Source organism: Pieris rapae, chromosome 22 (genome assembly GCF_905147795.1).
Source record: "Pieris rapae chromosome 22, ilPieRapa1.1, whole genome shotgun sequence".
Taxonomy (NCBI): Eukaryota; Metazoa; Arthropoda; class Insecta; order Lepidoptera; family Pieridae; genus Pieris; species Pieris rapae.
The window spans coordinates 5482756-5501199 of record NC_059530.1 but is presented as its reverse complement, the minus strand read 5'-3'; the positions used below and the strand labels follow the sequence as shown (position 1 = coordinate 5501199).

The 18444-nt window shown below is 33.4% G+C and overlaps 1 protein-coding gene across 1 annotated transcript in view; it reads right to left on the bottom strand.

The window, feature by feature from the left end:
* Positions 1–6689: 6689 nt before the first annotated feature.
* LOC110996569 (LIM domain only protein 3) overlaps positions 6690–18444 on the bottom strand; it is a 51365-nt gene continuing 39610 nt past the window's right edge. The window contains exons 3-7 of the mRNA XM_022264308.2: positions 11885–12122; positions 10763–10888; positions 9979–10120; positions 7243–7425; positions 6690–6744 (exon numbers count right to left, since the gene is read on the bottom strand). Coding sequence (XP_022120000.1) covers positions 7273–7425; positions 9979–10120; positions 10763–10888; positions 11885–12122 — 659 coding nt within the window. The 3' untranslated portion in view covers positions 6690–6744; positions 7243–7272. The remainder of the gene's footprint in view (positions 6745–7242; positions 7426–9978; positions 10121–10762; positions 10889–11884; positions 12123–18444) is intronic.

Genomic DNA, 18444 nt, shown 5'->3' with positions numbered 1-18444 from the left:
CATGACTTGCCTAAGATTGAAAATTCAATGGCGTGGTGATAATAATGATTAAGAATCACATACAGAAGTCACACGCTTAGATCCAGGGTGGCAGTACTGGCTGGTTTTTTTTTAAATATTTATGTTGTCTTTGGTCTATGCGAGTAAATTTTATAGTCACGATCCCTCTCTTTTTTTTCGCAAGCGAGTCCGCAGGACAACCATGGTTGCCAATTTTAGTCAGTGCGTTGCCTTTGAGGTACCATTACATGCCACAGTTCATAGAAAGATACTTAAACATGTATGGTTATGCACTTCTTGCACTTTGCTCATCATTTTTCTTATTTTAATTTTCACTTACATTTGGAAGAGATCGCTTGTCAGCGATAAGACCGCCTACTGATCGGAACGCAATACGAAAACCTATAATTTTTATGTTTCGTGTTGTGTTTATTTTCATGTAACAAAGTTTGAATAAATAAATATTAAATCTTTGGACAGTTATTTTTCTATAACTCAGTGTTAGACCTCACCAGTCAAAGAAATGCAAGAAACGAAGATACAAACAGCAACTTATTTCTTGTGTCTTTGTTATCCTTGTGTGTCATTTCTTGTCTTTAAGAAAAGACCGTACCAATTGTTAAAGGGCCGGTAACGCACTCGCGAGCCCTCTGGCAGTGTCCATGGGCGGCGGTATCACTAAACATCAGGTAAGCCTCCTGCCCGTTTGCTTAAAAAAAAATTTTGTTTAGCTTAAAACCTCACCTAGAACTTAACCGCCACATAAAAAACCACTCAAGATACAGAAGCCATTCGTCGTAATTAATAGCACGGATTCAATACTGCTTCTGGATAAGATCCCAGATAGCAAAAATTCAGAAATTTAATTAAAAAGTTTTAGTGAGTTTTCCCATCCCGCCTTCTAATAACTCAGCCGCATTCTATTTTCACGCGTTATTAACGGGTTTCGAGTATCGACTGAGAGTAAGTAGGTATTCATTCATTAAACTATTAATAATACTAAATAAATGCAAAGCCCTCGTTAAAAGTAAATTAATCAATAAAAGCTTTTTATAAATGTCACGAATACTTAAATGATCCTAATCCTTGGGATTGATTTGCTTCAGTTTATCAATTTGTATTAAAAACTTGACGATTGAAAAGAGTGGCGGAAAGTTTCTTACCAGTTCTTCTTGCCCGCTCTACGCCGTTGACTTGCGAACTGGTAGTAATTGTAAATTTACAATTAATTTAATTTATTTTGACGTTCATAAGTGTACTTGTTTACCTAGATGAATATTGAACTGTGTGATGAATATGAATATATTTTGTTTTTATTGTTGTGGTAATAAAAATTCAAAAAAATGCTACAGTATTAAACAAATACGATAATTTTGAAACAAAAAAGGATATAATTTTAAATACATATACACAATATCGCTACTGTAAACTCATTCTGCGAACACAACTGGTTCTGGTATCACAAACATCGCCATCGTACGATAGATTCAAAAAACCCGAGGTCTTAGAGAATACTTGGTCAAAGTGATGCAAAAGGGAGATTATTATTTATTTATTTATATATTACAGCCATATTGTCAACTAATGATATAAAATTCTAGTATCTAAATATTATTTTGTAGAAGCACCCTGTATTCTCAGGAATATGCACACATTTTTGAGAACTCATTAAAATTACATTACTGCTCTTATTTAAACAGCAAACAACTAAACGACGCTCGTTAATGCGTTTCGTCGTCGAGTATTTTATGGACATTCCCAACATATACTGAGTAATAAAAACACGCCGACCAAATTATAAAGGAGCACACATGTTTTGAGCAGACATCTAAGTTCTTTTGTTTTCATGGACGGTTTTGAAATTCGAACACATACGTTGGTAGCTCATGTCTAAACGCCGTGGTCAACTAGAAAACTTCTCGAGCGAATTATGCTTCCAACAGAAACTGTCCATCGCCTCTGTTCTAACAGTACTTCATTTTGAGGACGACGAGGCTTTATTTATCGTTCCTTCTGGTTCATGAACTTTTGCCTTCTGTGTTATCAGGACAACAGCGTATCTATATTAAAAGGCCGGAAATGCACTCGCAAGCCCTTGGGCATTAATAGTGTCTATGGGCGGCAGTATCCCTTATCAGGCGAACATCCTGGCTGTTTGTTATATAAAAGAAACAAAAGAGAAATTTAAAAGCACTTTGATGTTTGTTAGTTAAATGTTTTCGGATTTAGAGAAAAGTGTATGCGAAAATATCGTTTTGTTTTTTGAATTTCGAACGAATGCACAGTGGCTATGATTAACCATGTTTGTTAGTTTTATGACTGGCTATTACTGGACTACCTACAGATATATGTTCCAATCCGTGGAAGTATACATTTAAATTTTCATATATTAATACTAAATATTTAGTCTCAAAGAGACTCGTTATATCAACTTGTTTCTTTAACGGTTCATCTGCTTTTGTTTGACAACTTGATGTATTTTTAAGTGATTGTTAAGATTACCCTAACAGCCAATTAGCACAAAAAGCTTTCAATGCGTTAAAAATTTTGCTATAGCTAAGAGAAACTGGTTATCTAAATTTTTGACATTGAACTTGACGGTTTAGCCTATTTCTATCATTTTGACGTGTATTTTTCTACTTACCAATTATTGCTTTTTTATATATCATAATAATATTTATATAATCATAATTGATACTCTTTTCTTAAAAGATCGTAAGTTGAATTTATAAGGAAGCAGTTTAGTGGGCAGCTGAAGTATTATTAGTCGCCTCCACACTCACGCTTTATTTATTTGCTCGGTATATCTACGACTACGCTACTTTGGCCATATTGCCAGGAGAGAACCGAATAGACTCGACACACTGGTAGGGAGAAGTGTGTAGCAGAAGTTGGGTTGAATCTCCTACTGGTTAGTCTAACCAGAAGACAATTTATCAACAGCATCCCTTATGCACTCAGACAAGCTGAGGCAACAAGTCGATGTATCGGTTAGAGTTATTCAAGACAGGCTCGAATCAGTATGAACATTACGAAGAAGATGAAGACATTACGATAGGATGGATGTGATTGGGACGACTGCATTAGCTGTACCTACCAATATAACTGTGCCACCAATGCAATTTAAAAAATATATCGTGACTAAAATATAATTTTACCTTTTTCTTTCTTAAGTTATCTATATAAAGCATACACAAATCATTATGCCATTCTAATATGATAAAGAAGCGCGTCTTTACAGTCGTTTACAACAAAGTGAACGAGTGCGAGTGTAGTTGATGCACTCGCCTCGCCTGCGTCCTTGACTCGCGCCCTAAAATAAAAAAGCGGAAAACAAAGTTGAGTTGTGGCAAAGCGAGGCAACACAATGTCACCGTCCACAGTCCACACTCTCGGGCTCGCGTTCTCTTGTGTCCCCTTGTCGAGAGTGTGGATGGCTTATAATATTAAAAGGTGCTGGTTGGAATGAATGGTTGGGCTGGTGGATTTAGACAAGAACCGTTGCATTTCACTATTATTTCATCTTTAAGCCCACATAGAAACTCCAACAAATAGAATGGCACCCCTTGTAACAGTGAGCTAAGGGATATCTGAGTTATACTACTGTTTTCTTGTTCCAGGTCTCCTGGTCTCGTAGTGTATGAGAATTTGTATTAAAACACAATTAAGTTTAAATAAATATATTTATTTACACAATAACTTTTAAATGAATGTATCTGTCGATGTTTCAGAATGTATTACCCCTATATGATAGACAATAAACCTAGACAGAACATATTAATTGTAGCGACGGCATTTACATAAATACAATTTTAGTATAGTACATTGAGATTTCCCAAAATTAATGATTGTATGAATTGAGAACGCCCGATTCAATTTATTATAAATAGACAATTCTTGAATTGATGGGAATATAAACTTAAATTTAAACTAGATGTCGCTTTTCCCCGTTATAGGTCGAGTGTATCGCATATATGTGATTGTTGACCAATCACAAGTAAACCCCCTTCTCGACAAAAAGACCGTAGGAGTTCCCGAGATGTTCCAACGGATCTGAATGATCAACTCACCGTATCCAAGGACAAATTATTAGGGTAAAATTGATCTAGATTCTAATTTCGCTAACTCCAGTGAGCTTATATCCTGCCCTTTAGGCGATTGACCACCCAGCGACGGCGCAAGCTAAGGGGCCGGGACGCAGTTGCCGCTAGCCACTGGAAAGGCCCATTTTGGCCGGACAATGCTCGCCAAAACAGCTCCGTAAGGCCAACAGGGAGATTATATTTTAAAAAATCGTCCTATTGATTCAATTTTAGAGCTCCACAGCCTTTGTTTACAATCTTCTTTTCAATTCTTTCACCATAATTCAAGAATTGCAAATCATCCTAATATATTGTTCCTTTTAAAGTCTTCTCAATTCACATAACCACGCCCTAGTCCTCATTTGTATTTAAATCTTCAAAAGTGCACTTTATGTCAATTGCCAACAACAGCCCTATTTATTTTAACGTACGAATTGCAGTTTTAAAGATTTAAATTCATTATTACCTATAATACATGACATAGCTGTCAGTTATAACATTTTACATCACACGTACGCTGAATAGAGGCTGATAATTAATTAAATCAAATGTCAAAATGTGAGAAGTCAATTGTCAAACTTGCAATGAAACTGTATTAACGTGTAATGATCTTCTGAATTGTTTAAACCAGTCCGAAGCAACCAAAGATTTTTAGAGTTTCGTCTCATGTTTTTTGATTGTTTCTGGTCTCCACGAGGAAAGCGTAGTATGCTTAACATAATTAAATCATCTCTCAATAATTGTTGTACGTACGTAACATACATTTTTAATTTTAAAAATGTATGTAATTACGTATGTAATTGTAAGATGTCAATGTGCGTGTATATGTCATTATAATTAAACTCTAAATTCAGCTCACTATTCAGAGGGCGTATGGACGCATTACTAAAGCGATGGCGTAAACAAAACGTAATCTTATTTATAATATTGTACATTCTAAATTTATATTATACAACTACGACCATTGCACCACGTTAACCTATTCAGGTTACAAAATAATCTTTAATCAAGATAAAACTCCTCGCAAGGATCATCTTTGGCAAAAACAACAAATCTACAAACCAATTCATATCGAAACAAAATAATCAAAAGTTCATACCTTGTATGATAACAACGATGTGTGCTTTTCAAAGTCAATGGTATTAACCACGTGCACTGTGCCGAATTCTATTAATTTCAAAATTCGAACTTGTTTTAAAATTCGAACATCATAGTCCATTGATTTCGAAAAAAATAGTCGGTTGTATTCACCGGAAAAAGTATTTATTTGAATTTCGAATTTTTACCGCGCTACCATTAACTTTGAACAGAACATAATAATTTCATAACAATGAGATCGATTTTATCAATTACATGTGGACCTGACTCGTTGTATGAAACTTATATAAAACCTATTATATAAAACAAAACAAAAGACAATCTATGACAGTGGAGTCTGTGGACACGGGCCTAAAATACAATTAGCACTAGGCCGTCCCACACGAAGCTTCTTGGACTCAAATCGTATACATAATGGAAATATCGTGTTCTGACAACGTTATCGCGTCTCATCCCGGACACTTTGTAAAGTGGCCGCCATTCATGTCCCGTTGTACTATCAGCAAAGGCATTCTTATGTAACCTTTTTGTTATTAAAACTTTTTTGTAACGTGGAATAACGACACTGTTTTTAAAGACTCGTTGCTATGGTTACAAATTTTGTGTAATGAATATTTCAAAGATATATTAAATTTAGACATTTCGCGCGGAACAATGGCTTTTAAATATCAAAATAGAATACATTTTTTACGTACTGATTGGCTCCCAGAAATAACCCTCGGTTCAGAATCCTTTAGTTAATCCACGTTGTAAATCAACATTATGATTCCATTTCTGTATGATGCATTTTTAAATAGATTGCAACGTATACAAATATATATGATACAACCAAATATGTGATTAGCATATATATCTTTTGACCCGCTCATAAGATATTTTTGGTAGAAAAATAATTAATTTTTAATCTCATAATGCCGTTGCTGACAGTAGCTCAGCGATGCTTTTAATGCATGTTGGTACACTAAGCTTTTTGCAAGCCGGTTCTTACCGTGTTCATCTTCATCATATCAGTTCTACTTTGAAATGTCAATATCTAAATATCTAAATTAAAAACAGTTTAATTACATAGATAACTTCAGCCGTAAAAACAATCCTGCATATTTGCCTTTTACATTGTCTGAATTGGAATTACGTACTCACTATTAAAATAATCATTCGATTCCATCGCAATATTTTCATTGGGTAGGAATCAGCCCCGGAATCTTTCCAATTCAAATAAAGTATTTTCAATAGGTCGGAATCAACCCCGGAATCACTCCGTTACTACTGTAACGGAGTGATTCCGGGATGAAAATACTTTTTCAATAGGTTGGAATCAGTCCGATTATAGTGCAGTATTTTCAATAGGTTGGAATCAGCCCCGGAATAATTCCGATTCCGACGCAGAATTATTCAATGAAATAGCTGAGCAGGTTTGAGCGTGAAGAGGAACTGTTTTTAATTTAAATAAAAACTACTAAATAAATGTAAAGCTGTGAGATATTTAATAAATTAATTATAATTGTAGTGATTTCCTTTGAATATCGTTCATGCGCCGCCCTGCTACCTCTCAGTGCGGTTTTACCTGTAAATAAATATATATTTAGTTTCTGAAGCCAGCGACTGTCCCTTATCGCCTTAACCCAATAATTAATCCACATATATATAAGATACATTATTGTGTTCGGGCGTTAGTGTTACCAAAACAGATTACATAGATTAACAATATATATGAAACCGATAACAAGTAAGTACATTAATAGACAAGGATATATAAAAAAAACTAAAGAAATCAGAAATTTAACATTTGAAACAACAAATAATACTTAAAATTTCAAATAACTACTTAAATAAAAGCCAGCTTCCAGCTTCTTCAAGTAATTCCTCGCATGATTTTTTTGAAGTGGAAAAGATCAATACCCTAATAATTGTGTAATAGTTCGATAAAACCCGAAACAAAATAAATATTTTAATTTTTTGTACCAATTATGCTTTCTATAATTGTCATATATTTTAGAATAGATAGCTTGTACCTACTATAGATACATATGATGTGGTGATCTTTTTCAAATAAATGTCTCACCGAGGCAAGATGTCGGCGCGGCATTGTCGGTCATCGTGCCGCGTCACACACATCGGGGTCTGGCGGGCTTCCGTATCCGCTCGACGCGTCGTCTGCGCCCGCGCAGCCTCCGTTATCCTTTTCCACCAACGCCGCGGGATTTCCTGCGCACGCCGCGCCACCTACGTATCCTCCACTCGGTGACTAAAAAAAATATTTAAATAAATTCTAATATCAAAACAAATGAAACATTTCAAAATAATAAAATTCTGGTCGAACTGTTAAGTCATTCGGGCTATAAAGTTGTTTAAAAAATGTGTTATGTATATCTTGTTTATAAAATCACATTTACATAATTTTAGCTATCATTTAATGAGTCTTCAAGTGTAAGATTCTGCAGCCACTGTTGATCTAATAACAATAATTGCAAAGTCGAAATTTATTAAATTCCTCATTTCATAATCTAGTTTGTCTTTTACTTTTAATGTTAAAGTCATTTTCATCAATATAATAAATGTTGTGAACACTTGTCACAACATTTATTATATTGATGCACATGCATGTATTGTGTTTTTTTGTATGTGTTCTCTGTTTCTTTAGTAGGTTTTTTTAAAATAAAAAAAAATATATATTGAGACTAGTATGTCTTCGGCTCATTGCTGAAATCGTAGGTTCGTATCAACAGTGCGATAAACTATGTACCCATTTAACATTCGTTCGTAGAATAACATCGTGTGAAAACTCAGTGAGACCCAAAAAATCGACGGTATAAAGCCTTTTAGAAAAAACAAATGCAAAAAAAAATTAAATCGAGTTTAGTCCGGTAACGTGTATTCCTAAAATTCCTATTCTTTTAAAGCAAGATACCTGAAAACAGAAATACAATAGACTACTAACTGTCAATAATAATAAAAATAATCCCCAGAAGAGGTGTTTGTTACATTGTTTTAGTTGATGATTTTTACCCGACATTTTTTGTAACTTAATGCAATATTATAAGGCAGTATAACTAACTATACTGACTATATATTGCTTAGTGAATTATTGAACAATGATAAAAGAAAACATATAGTACCTCAAATACAATATCAGGACAATATTGCACAATTGTATTTGTGGATGGTGACCGCAATCAAAAAGTCGATTAGAAGTGTCATGCGGCTGAATGAGCCCCCTCAAGCTCATAAAACGAAATAGATTCCCCCACATTCGCATTCCGACAAGCGTTCGTACGAGAAAGATTAATGATCACAAAAGAAACATAATAAAGTAGATAGAATCACCCACTGTCCTTGCGGGAGTTATTTACTTCCCGAACCTACTTCCCTTTATTTGCGAAGATAAACTAATACGTAATATTTGCGTATTAAATCGATAATGTGGTTAAATAGATAATATGTTAAATCACAGAACAGATTTTATTTTATTTTTACTTATGTAACCTAAATGACGTTGTGGTTTATGACATTTTCTTTTGAATTATTGTATGTAAAGGGAGGTTAACACTTTTAGTTTCTTGCCCGTTCTTCTCAGAACATGACCTCCTAGTCTTGCGAACGGATGGCGTAGTTTTGCTCGCATCTAAACTGTATAAATAAATCGTATCACTTAACATCAGGTGAGCCTCCTGCCCGTTTGCCCCCTGTACTATAAAAAAAATTTGATTTGATAAATATGAATATATTCACGGCTCACTCTGTTAATACAGTTAGTTATTGGCTATTAAATTTGCAATATTAATCTTTAACGCACAAAGAACATTGGTACACGTCAGGGAAACTAATTGTTCGGAAAATAACAGGTGCTCGATGGGAAACCACACGATGTTAGGTGAATAATATACTTCTTTAAGTTTTGATCGAATGGAGCCCTTTTTGGGTTACCGATTCAAATAAACAATAAAAGGATCTTCATACTCTGTATACACATTAATTCAATACTTATCGAGACTAATAAATGAATAATATTAGAGATAATAGCCGTCTCTCTATTCGCTCGACTCAGATTTCTCTGTCACAATCACATCAATTTAAAAAATCATTGGCGTTACAACCTTTTTAAGTCTAGGCCTCAGATTTCTATATCTGTTTTATAATCATTTGTCGATGTAGTAGGTAGTATTTTCTATGCTTGACACACAATTTTTTGTGTCTAAAGCAAGCCGGTTTCCTGACGATGTTTTTCTTCACCGTTCGAGTGAATGTTAAATGCATCTAAAGTCAATTGGTCGAGCCGGGGTCGAACCTACGATCTCAGAGATGAGAGTTGCATGCTGAAGCCATTGCTCACTGCTCTACACCACTTAAATCTATACTAATATGTACTATAAAGAGGTAAGATTTGTATGTTAGTATGTTTGTCACGAATTGGCTAAAAAAGTACTGGAGCGATTTTAAAAACTCTTTATCACTGATAAATATATATGCTATTTTAGATATATATTATATTAGATAATATATAGGCTATTTTAATGGCAAGAAAAAATAAGAATCCCTACTAAAACTACAATAATGTTACCCAAGGTGTAAAAAATGCCTATAACATATCTTTCATCGCATGCGCTGTGAAAAATATTGATGATTGAAAAAGAAAATGTTCCCCAATATAAAGAACATATGAATATCTACAAAAAATATTTAAAAACACCCGAGCTAATAAAAATGACTAGTTAATGACTCTACAGAATAAATTATAATCTGACAAGAAAATCTCCCACTGTTTGCTGCTATTAATTTAATTTATGGTAGGATGTGTTACCTGTAGGCCGCTGACTTGCCTCCGGATGTGAGCTAAGCCGGTGGGATTAGCCGCCATACTGGCAAAAACCAGTCTCTCTTCGTAATCATACTCGCAGAGTATTTTGTTGTCGCATAAGTAAAATCTGTCACCCACGCAGAACCTGGATAACATTAGAGTTATTTGAGATGGAAAACTAGGTTCGCTATAATACTTGAATTACGTAATAACATAATATGTAACATATATAATTTTTTTTAAATGATATGCGATAAATGTACTCTTTTACAGAAAATGTTATGTAGAGAATTCACAATATCAGAAGATATGAATAAAATAAGTAAAAATACAACAAAATTACTGGTGCAGCAAAAGACGTCAGACAAAAGTAACAGACTATACGAAATAGTGTTCAAATAAGTTTGTTTTTGTGTACATAACTACTAAGACTAGTGAAATATATTTTTTCTTTTTCTAATTCTGATTTTTCTTCTCTCCATTTAACGACACCTCTCTATAACGCCATGAAATGCATAGCCCATAGTTTACACTGTACTTGTAATCGTGTAAATTACTTTATTTTTATATTATTTAGAAACAGTTGCACTATTATAAGTATACAGTCTACATAAATTTTATTTTATTAATTAAAACCACAAAGAACATAAATTTCCTTATATGAGTTTATTATAAGTATAAGAGTTAAATATAAATTATTATTAATTACTTGCAATACACACAACACTGCTTTGAGACACAGCAATTCACACACAAGAGAATTGTAACGAGTTTTAAAAAGACATACCTGTGATTGCACTGTTGACAGGCGAAACACTCCAAATGGTAAACGAAACTCTTTGCTCGCATAACCATTTCAAAGGCGGGAATAACTTTATTGCACGCCACACAATTGCCCGTGGCACCAAATAACCTGTAATAAAAATATGTGGTAAGGCACCAGACCCGGATTTATACAGTAGACGCCATGAGATGCTGCTGATGATGAGACTGAGGCTAGGATTATGACTCTGAGTCACACTTAGAGTCGGGAATGTAAGGTTGTCGAATTCGAGTTGAAACAAGCGTATTCAGATTGTAACAGTGGTTGCCTGGACGAAATCGCTCGAAAGCGATAAGGCCGATAAAGCCCTACTTTTCATTTAATTATGTTCAAATTTTATATTGTAGTACGAAGTGTTAATAAATGAATAACAATTAATAATAAATAAATAAATAATAACAACTTTTTATGCAAATACAGAAATGCTTCGTCAAGAGATGACACCACATGCTGTTTGCATTCGCAACTTTAATTAATTGATAGTTATTAATAACTTATCCGATATTTTGCTTATTCTGCTATTCGGTGTAATGGTGAATGTGGTGAATCACAGAACAGGTTTTATTTTTTACTTATGTAACTTTAATGACGTTGTGGTATATGACATTTTCCTTTGAATAATTGTAGAGGGAGGGTAAAAATTGCTGAGTTTCTTGCCTGTTCTTCTCAGACAACGCCTCCTGGTAGTTTTCGCGAATTTTGTAAACGTTTTTGACATTTATAAGTGTGCGCTAAGGCGCATCTAAACTGATTCAAACGTATTTTGGTTTTGATTTTGGAGAAGCTTCAACCAAAAGAAAGAAAAAGCTTTACTATACAGGATATTTATGTAAAGTCTTTTCCTTTTCACATGTGAACAGTATTATACTTAATGACTTCTACATAACACTATTTTTCCTGATAATAAATAATTCATTAACGGATCAGCTTATATACGGCAAGAGGTAGACGGAAGATGTCGTGGTTGCTGAACAGCACCAGATGTGGTGCTGTTCAGTGGATGCACCGAGGAGCTTTTCAGATAAGCACAAGATTAAGTGACAACTAAAGAAGAATCTTGCTGGAAGATTTATGTCTATTACATACCTAAGATAATCTCTTTTGCACAGCATGAGATCAGCTTTATAATACAACTTGGAGCCCACTTCGCCGAGGCGACAATCGCAGCATCCACATTTGAGACAGTCTTCGTGCCAAAACCTCTCCATGGCTTTTAAAAGGAATCGTTCAGTGATGACCTTCCCGCATTGGGCACAGAGTCTGGCACCGCCAGTGTTGCCCACAACACTGCTATTGAGGCCATATTTATTTTCGTCTTGTTGACCTGTAAAAAATTATCACATTATCGGCTTTGTTGAAAGAAAGTTTAATGTATTTATAGAATTATCTATATTGTTTTCAAATATATAAATAAATTTGTTTTTTTGTTTTAAATGTAGATATTCTTTTCTTAAATCTAGTTTCTAGCATCTGTGGTGTGCTCTTCAGACACAAAACCCCTTAGTAGCTCTTAGGTTGATTACAATTTTAAAAAAATTAAGAAAATAATTAGTCACCAATACAATTGCAAAGAAGAAAATACATTAAATTCTTAAATTTGATATTTGCTTAATATTTGTCTTAAGTTTTATTAAAAAAATTCTCTTTAAATGTTGTGTACACTTGTTAATGATGCATGCGTGTTGTGTGTATGTGTTTCGTTAGTGTCTTTGAAAATTAATAAATAATCATATCTGTATAATATCAGATACCTACTATTATTAGCCGCCTATTTAATAGCTTACAAATTCTACGACGGAATAAGGCAGAATAACAGACATATATTACAACTGTAGATTACTTTTAATAGATAGTTAAAATTGATACTCTTGTCTTTCTCCGCCATAAAACATGTTAATGACGTCATCGTGTCATGACCGCGTCCGCTCGAATTAATTGTAGCAATTATCCAACATAAAACATTTGTGCTCACATAAATGCAATAATGAGATATTATGAGCAATTATAGTCTCACTGTGTGTAGCGAAATAGAATGCACATCGTAGACAGTTAAATTAATAAGAAACTTGCAATTAGATAAGAATTATGATGTGCAATTTCTTCATTATTTTAAATAGCTTGCGTCTTGTTGCGAATATAACGAACATATATATTTATTAACATAAGCGATAAATTAGTAGGGATTTCACTATAGAATAATGAAAATGTAAAACAGCCTTTTATAGCCTACGATTTACTTATAATTGGACGTCACATTTCAAGGATAACTAACAAAATAAACGCACATACTATAACACACATACTACAACGCACTAACTTATAAATATTAAAGTAGTTTATACAACTAAAAATATCTATAATTAGAATTGAATTAAATAATTCATAAGATTTAAATGTGACAAATATAAATATTGATTGGCGCTAAAATTTATACAGCCAAATATTTGCACAGATTAGAACACGTCATTGACACACGAAATAATTCGCTTCCTAGTAAAAACTATACAAACTCGTTGGTTATAATTTGTTTTTTTTTTGTATTATATATCGCCAGCACTCGATTTAACATTTAGAAATCGAATTAGACATTCAAAATTACATATAATTTCTTGTATAAGGAATATTTAAAATTTCCACCGTTCTTTATATAATTCGAATCTGATTTAAGCAATGTTTTATCCAGCCTATAACTACCAACTCTCTATTCCATAACCGTACGTATAACGTGCGTAGAATAATGTACAAAATAAATACGCCGCTAGTAAACAATCAGTTCCAATTTATCGACTATCCTCATAATAATGGTGTGCACGTCAAACCAATCAAGGATCCAATTGAAGGGGTAACTAAGTGGACATAACTCATCGATCACTTGTGCGGTACCCGCAGTTATTGAAACCGACGTCGCGACAATAAAATTAATTGGACTATATTAATGACGGATCGTTAATGGTGTATATGTTCGGTTTCGTGCATGGTATATAGAAAATATAAAAGTTTAGTATCTGTTGTTGTCCGATCGACGATATCAACTAATCAGAAATAATACGAATTGTCAATTTTAGAATTGGAAATAATTATCAAGATGCATTAATAGTACTGTATGTAGAAAGTCGAAAACTAAATTATGTATGAAAATTTGTCCACACCAAATGTCATTATCATACATAGATGATGCAGCCTGACCTTCAATGTCATTATTAAAAATCATTGTGATACGTCAGATCTCAAATATGACCACAAGCTTTTCGTTTTCGTCTTTTGAAAAATATACGTAACCTGATATTATTAATCATATGTCATTATTAAATATTAATGTCACAAGTCAGATGTCAAATATTGAGACAACAAGATCTGTGGGGTTTTTGTCGTATGCAAAATTAACGACAAAAGATGGCGGGAAGTTTAAGATTCAACCCATACATCATGGGTTGGTATTGTATAAATACTACACGTGATAATTCCACAGTGGTGTGGAAGCAAAGATTTTTCTTACAATTTATACCCTGTCAACCATGGTAAAGCCACGGTCCGTAAAATAAAGACGACAGAGCCTCGCGACTCGCAATAATTAGTAAGCCACGGGGAGCGAACAAACGACCGCCCACGCTAACTGGCTTTTCATGGGTTCATAATTTATTTTTTTAATTAGCTATAGTATATTATTTATTTATTTATTAACAGTTCTTTGCATTACATGAAAGAAAAGAAAATTAAACATAATTTAATGAAAAGCAACTGGCGGCCTTCGTTTGGAGCGATTTCTTCCAGACAACCACTGTGAGTAAAGGAAAAAAAACATGGATTAAATTACATAAGGTAGGCAAGAAGTGCAAAAATACATATTACAAATACAATTAGAAGGAAAAAATATACTTAACAAAAAAAAAAACTAAACTGATGTAGGATACATAAAAAAACAAAAAGTAAAAAGTGCACATGAAATCATGACAATCTAATTAAAGATCAGCCTCACGTCAGTTAGTAGTTAGTACGCAAGTTAGGGATATGACGTGGAAAGGTAATGTTTATACAGCAGAAATTTAAAGGAAGATAGAGAAGGCTAATAGGCTAAGCGAAAAGTGACGGGTAGTGAATTCCATAGCCTAACTGCCGAAACCTTAAAGGAATCGCCAAGAAAAGAGGAGTTATGAGATGGGATTTCAAGGCTATTAGTGACTTTCGTATCATTATCAATATTAATAAAATCTTTGGCCTATTTTCGCAACTGTATTTTATTTTAATTATTTACTAAGGAAACTAAATAGATACAGTGAAAAAAAGGCATAAATAAAAAATTAAAAAAAACTGTAGGATCTTTTCCCTTAACACGATCTCAATGGTTATAGTACACCACAGATACAGAATTAATACGCGTTTCACTCGGCGTGTTATCTCATATATTTTAATGATTTTTTCAAAGAAACAAGTCTTCGTTAAATGCACTGGTTGGCGTGCTATGCCCATTTCGGTATGAAACTGCAATTATGGATCGGCACGTTATTCTAACGACTATGATTATAAGAGAATCATTCACGCATGTGACTCACATCCTTACATAGCAAAAAGGGCAATTAAGTTGTTTACTTGGAAATATTTTTAAGTGGGAAAATAAGTAGTGTAATTTTAGTGTTAAAGGAATAGTTCCTTTAAAGCGGTTAAACGCGAAACCGCTCGAGACACGCTACAATTGTAACCGCAAAACGCGTGTCTGTTTTATTTACTCACAGAGAAAATATTTTCTTCAATTATAAGTGTGCACGATATATATCACAAATCAGAAGAGAATCAGAGAAAAAAAAACAAAAAAAAAACATGTGTGTACGTATGAACACGCATTAGAAGTTATACTTCTTTGGCGTAAAATTATAGGAATCTTTTCAAAAATTGTATTCTACTATTGTAGAAAAACGACAGTTACAATAGAAAAAAGGTGTGTAAAAACGCTCAAACTTTTTATTATAACGCATTAAAAATCGAAAACGTTGACTGTATCTAACATCAGGGTGTCGGTTTTTTTCTGACGGTGTGCATGCGCATCATAAAAGTTTACTTCCATATTTTTAAAAAGAAGTATAACTTCAAAAAATAATGATGTAAAACCACTCTATTTTCATACTCAAAAGAGTAGTACAACAAATCTATTTAAAAGATGGCAAAAGGCCGGATGCCCTGGAAGATAGGACGGGCTTTGGTATGGGATACTTGTGTGGACATGTTAGCCTCGAATCTGGCGCGGCCGCAGAGTAGGCGGAAAAAATTAAACAGCTTTAATATAGGTTCCTGCAACTTTGATTTCAAACCCTTTGGAGTACTCTTGGGGCGTTCGGCTCAAGTGCACAGCCCCTAATTAAAGATAAGCGTCTGTTATCTGTGTCTGTAAAGAATGAATATCGCACAGGCACCAATCATTTAAAATCATTTATTTATCTATTGTTAATTATTATTACAACAGATACCTAATTCGCAATCATATAACAAAAACCGCAATACCTAAAAGAATTGTTTAACCGCACTGTTTAAACGCATACAGTAAGTGATCTATCAAACCGAACGCACTCGGCAACATTCTTGGATTCAATTAAATGCCAGGTTATTGTAATGAACCCGCACTACTACTGCAATCATTCCATGCAATTTACAATCATTTATTGCGTTTCGTAATTAACATCGCCTTCCCATACGTGATAAATGTATAACGGAGATGTTTTCCACGAATGAAATGTTTTAAGCCAGAAAAGGCTATTATACTACAATCGTTTTTACGTGCTCGACCGTTGAAGGGAAACATCGTGAGGAAACTTTAGACCCAAAAAATCGACAGCGAGTGTTTATGCTGATCACCTACTTGCCTATTAGATCATGTATTATTTTATTGTATCATGAAACAGATACATAAATCTGTGGGTCAAACCTAAAAAGGCGCCACTTAATAATTTTAACGGTTTTTATACGGTTAATTAACGCAAATATGTTGTCATTCTTAATTTAGTTTCATCCCTTTTGGACATTTCTTTCTATTTAATGCTTTCCGAGTTCACGGACAGTAGTATTTTATTAAACCAGTTACATATCAAGAAACAATATAACGTTTCATTCCCAATTAGGTAAACAATGTTAATTAAAATAATTCGATACGCCCGACTCGTTCAACATGTATGTCAGCTAACCAAACGCAATTATGAGCTGTCACATAAAATTATCTAAAACTAAATTGAGAGAATTAATAATGCGGTTAAAATACATTATTAAGTATCTGTTTTATTTTTAATTGTTTCTGACTAGCCAGTATTGTTTATAATGTTTTGTTTTAGTGACTGGCTGATTTTTTTTATTACTTATATAAAAACTCTTTTAAAATAGTTTTTGTAACTCATAGATATTTCAATATTTATATTTTTTTAATATTTATTTTTATTGTAACTGGCTGACTTTTTTATCATATAAAAACTCTTTTAAAGATACTTTTTCTAAAACTTGCCGTTTATAAATAAATGACAGAACGTTCCGCGTTTCATGATTGAATGAACGAAACGCTTAAATTGGTCTTAAAACCTTTGGTATTTTAATGTTACTATTATGTTCCTAGAGTCAATTAATGCCTCATTAAATTGTGTAAAGGCCAACCTAATTATACTGCATCAGTATACATACACTCTTTTAACGATAGTAATTTTTCGTCTCTTTCTGCCAAATTGTATTCACACTGTGATGAAAAGAGATGAATGCTTGAGTAATGGTGCAAAACTATTTTACATAAAGTTCTATGCATTTTTAACTTTTTGCTATGACATTTATCTGTCAAAACCAGCTTCATATTTCATATCAATCAATCAATCAAATATTTATTATCAAACAGAAGTGTTGGCTTCATCGCGTAAGTCCCATCCCTGAGTTCGTAGGTTCGAACCCCGGCTGTGCAAATTTCATTAATTTCTATGTACGCCTTTAACATTAGCTCGAACCGTGAAGGAAAACATCGCGAGGTGTTTACGTATTAGATTGACAAATGCTCAAAGAACAGATACAGATATTTTTGACCCAAACCTAAAAATGTTGTAGTTCCAATAATTTATTTTATTATTATTATTCAAAATGTAGGCTAAGGGCCTGTTTCACAATATCCGGATAAGTTCCAAATAAGCTATTTGTTACTTATTTGTAGGATAAACAGTATTTTTGCTTTTCACGACTGTCAGATAGCGCTATTTGTCATGAAATGCCAAGTATCTTATTCGGAACTTTTATCTTTCGAATAATTTATGTGTTGCATAGCTATTTGGCACTTTATCCATACATTGTATAACAGGCCCTTAGTAAAGTAAATATTAATTAGACACTTAGTATTTTTGGTCAAATTTTTTTTAGAGACTTATTCCTAATGGGAATCATAAGCCGTAGACGTAAATGTTAATGGCCCACCTTTTATATTAATTATGTACATTAAGTAATAATGTTAATTGCTACTGCAATGACGGCTGTAATTAGATTGAACCAAATGCGGGCTTTGCATGTATAATCAATTACAAATACAATGTTATTACTTTATAAAGATTTCAGTAAACGCATTCAAACAATTTGTATTAAAAACTTGGCGATTGAAAAGAGTGGCGGAAAGTTTCTTGCCAGTTCTTCTTACCCGCTCT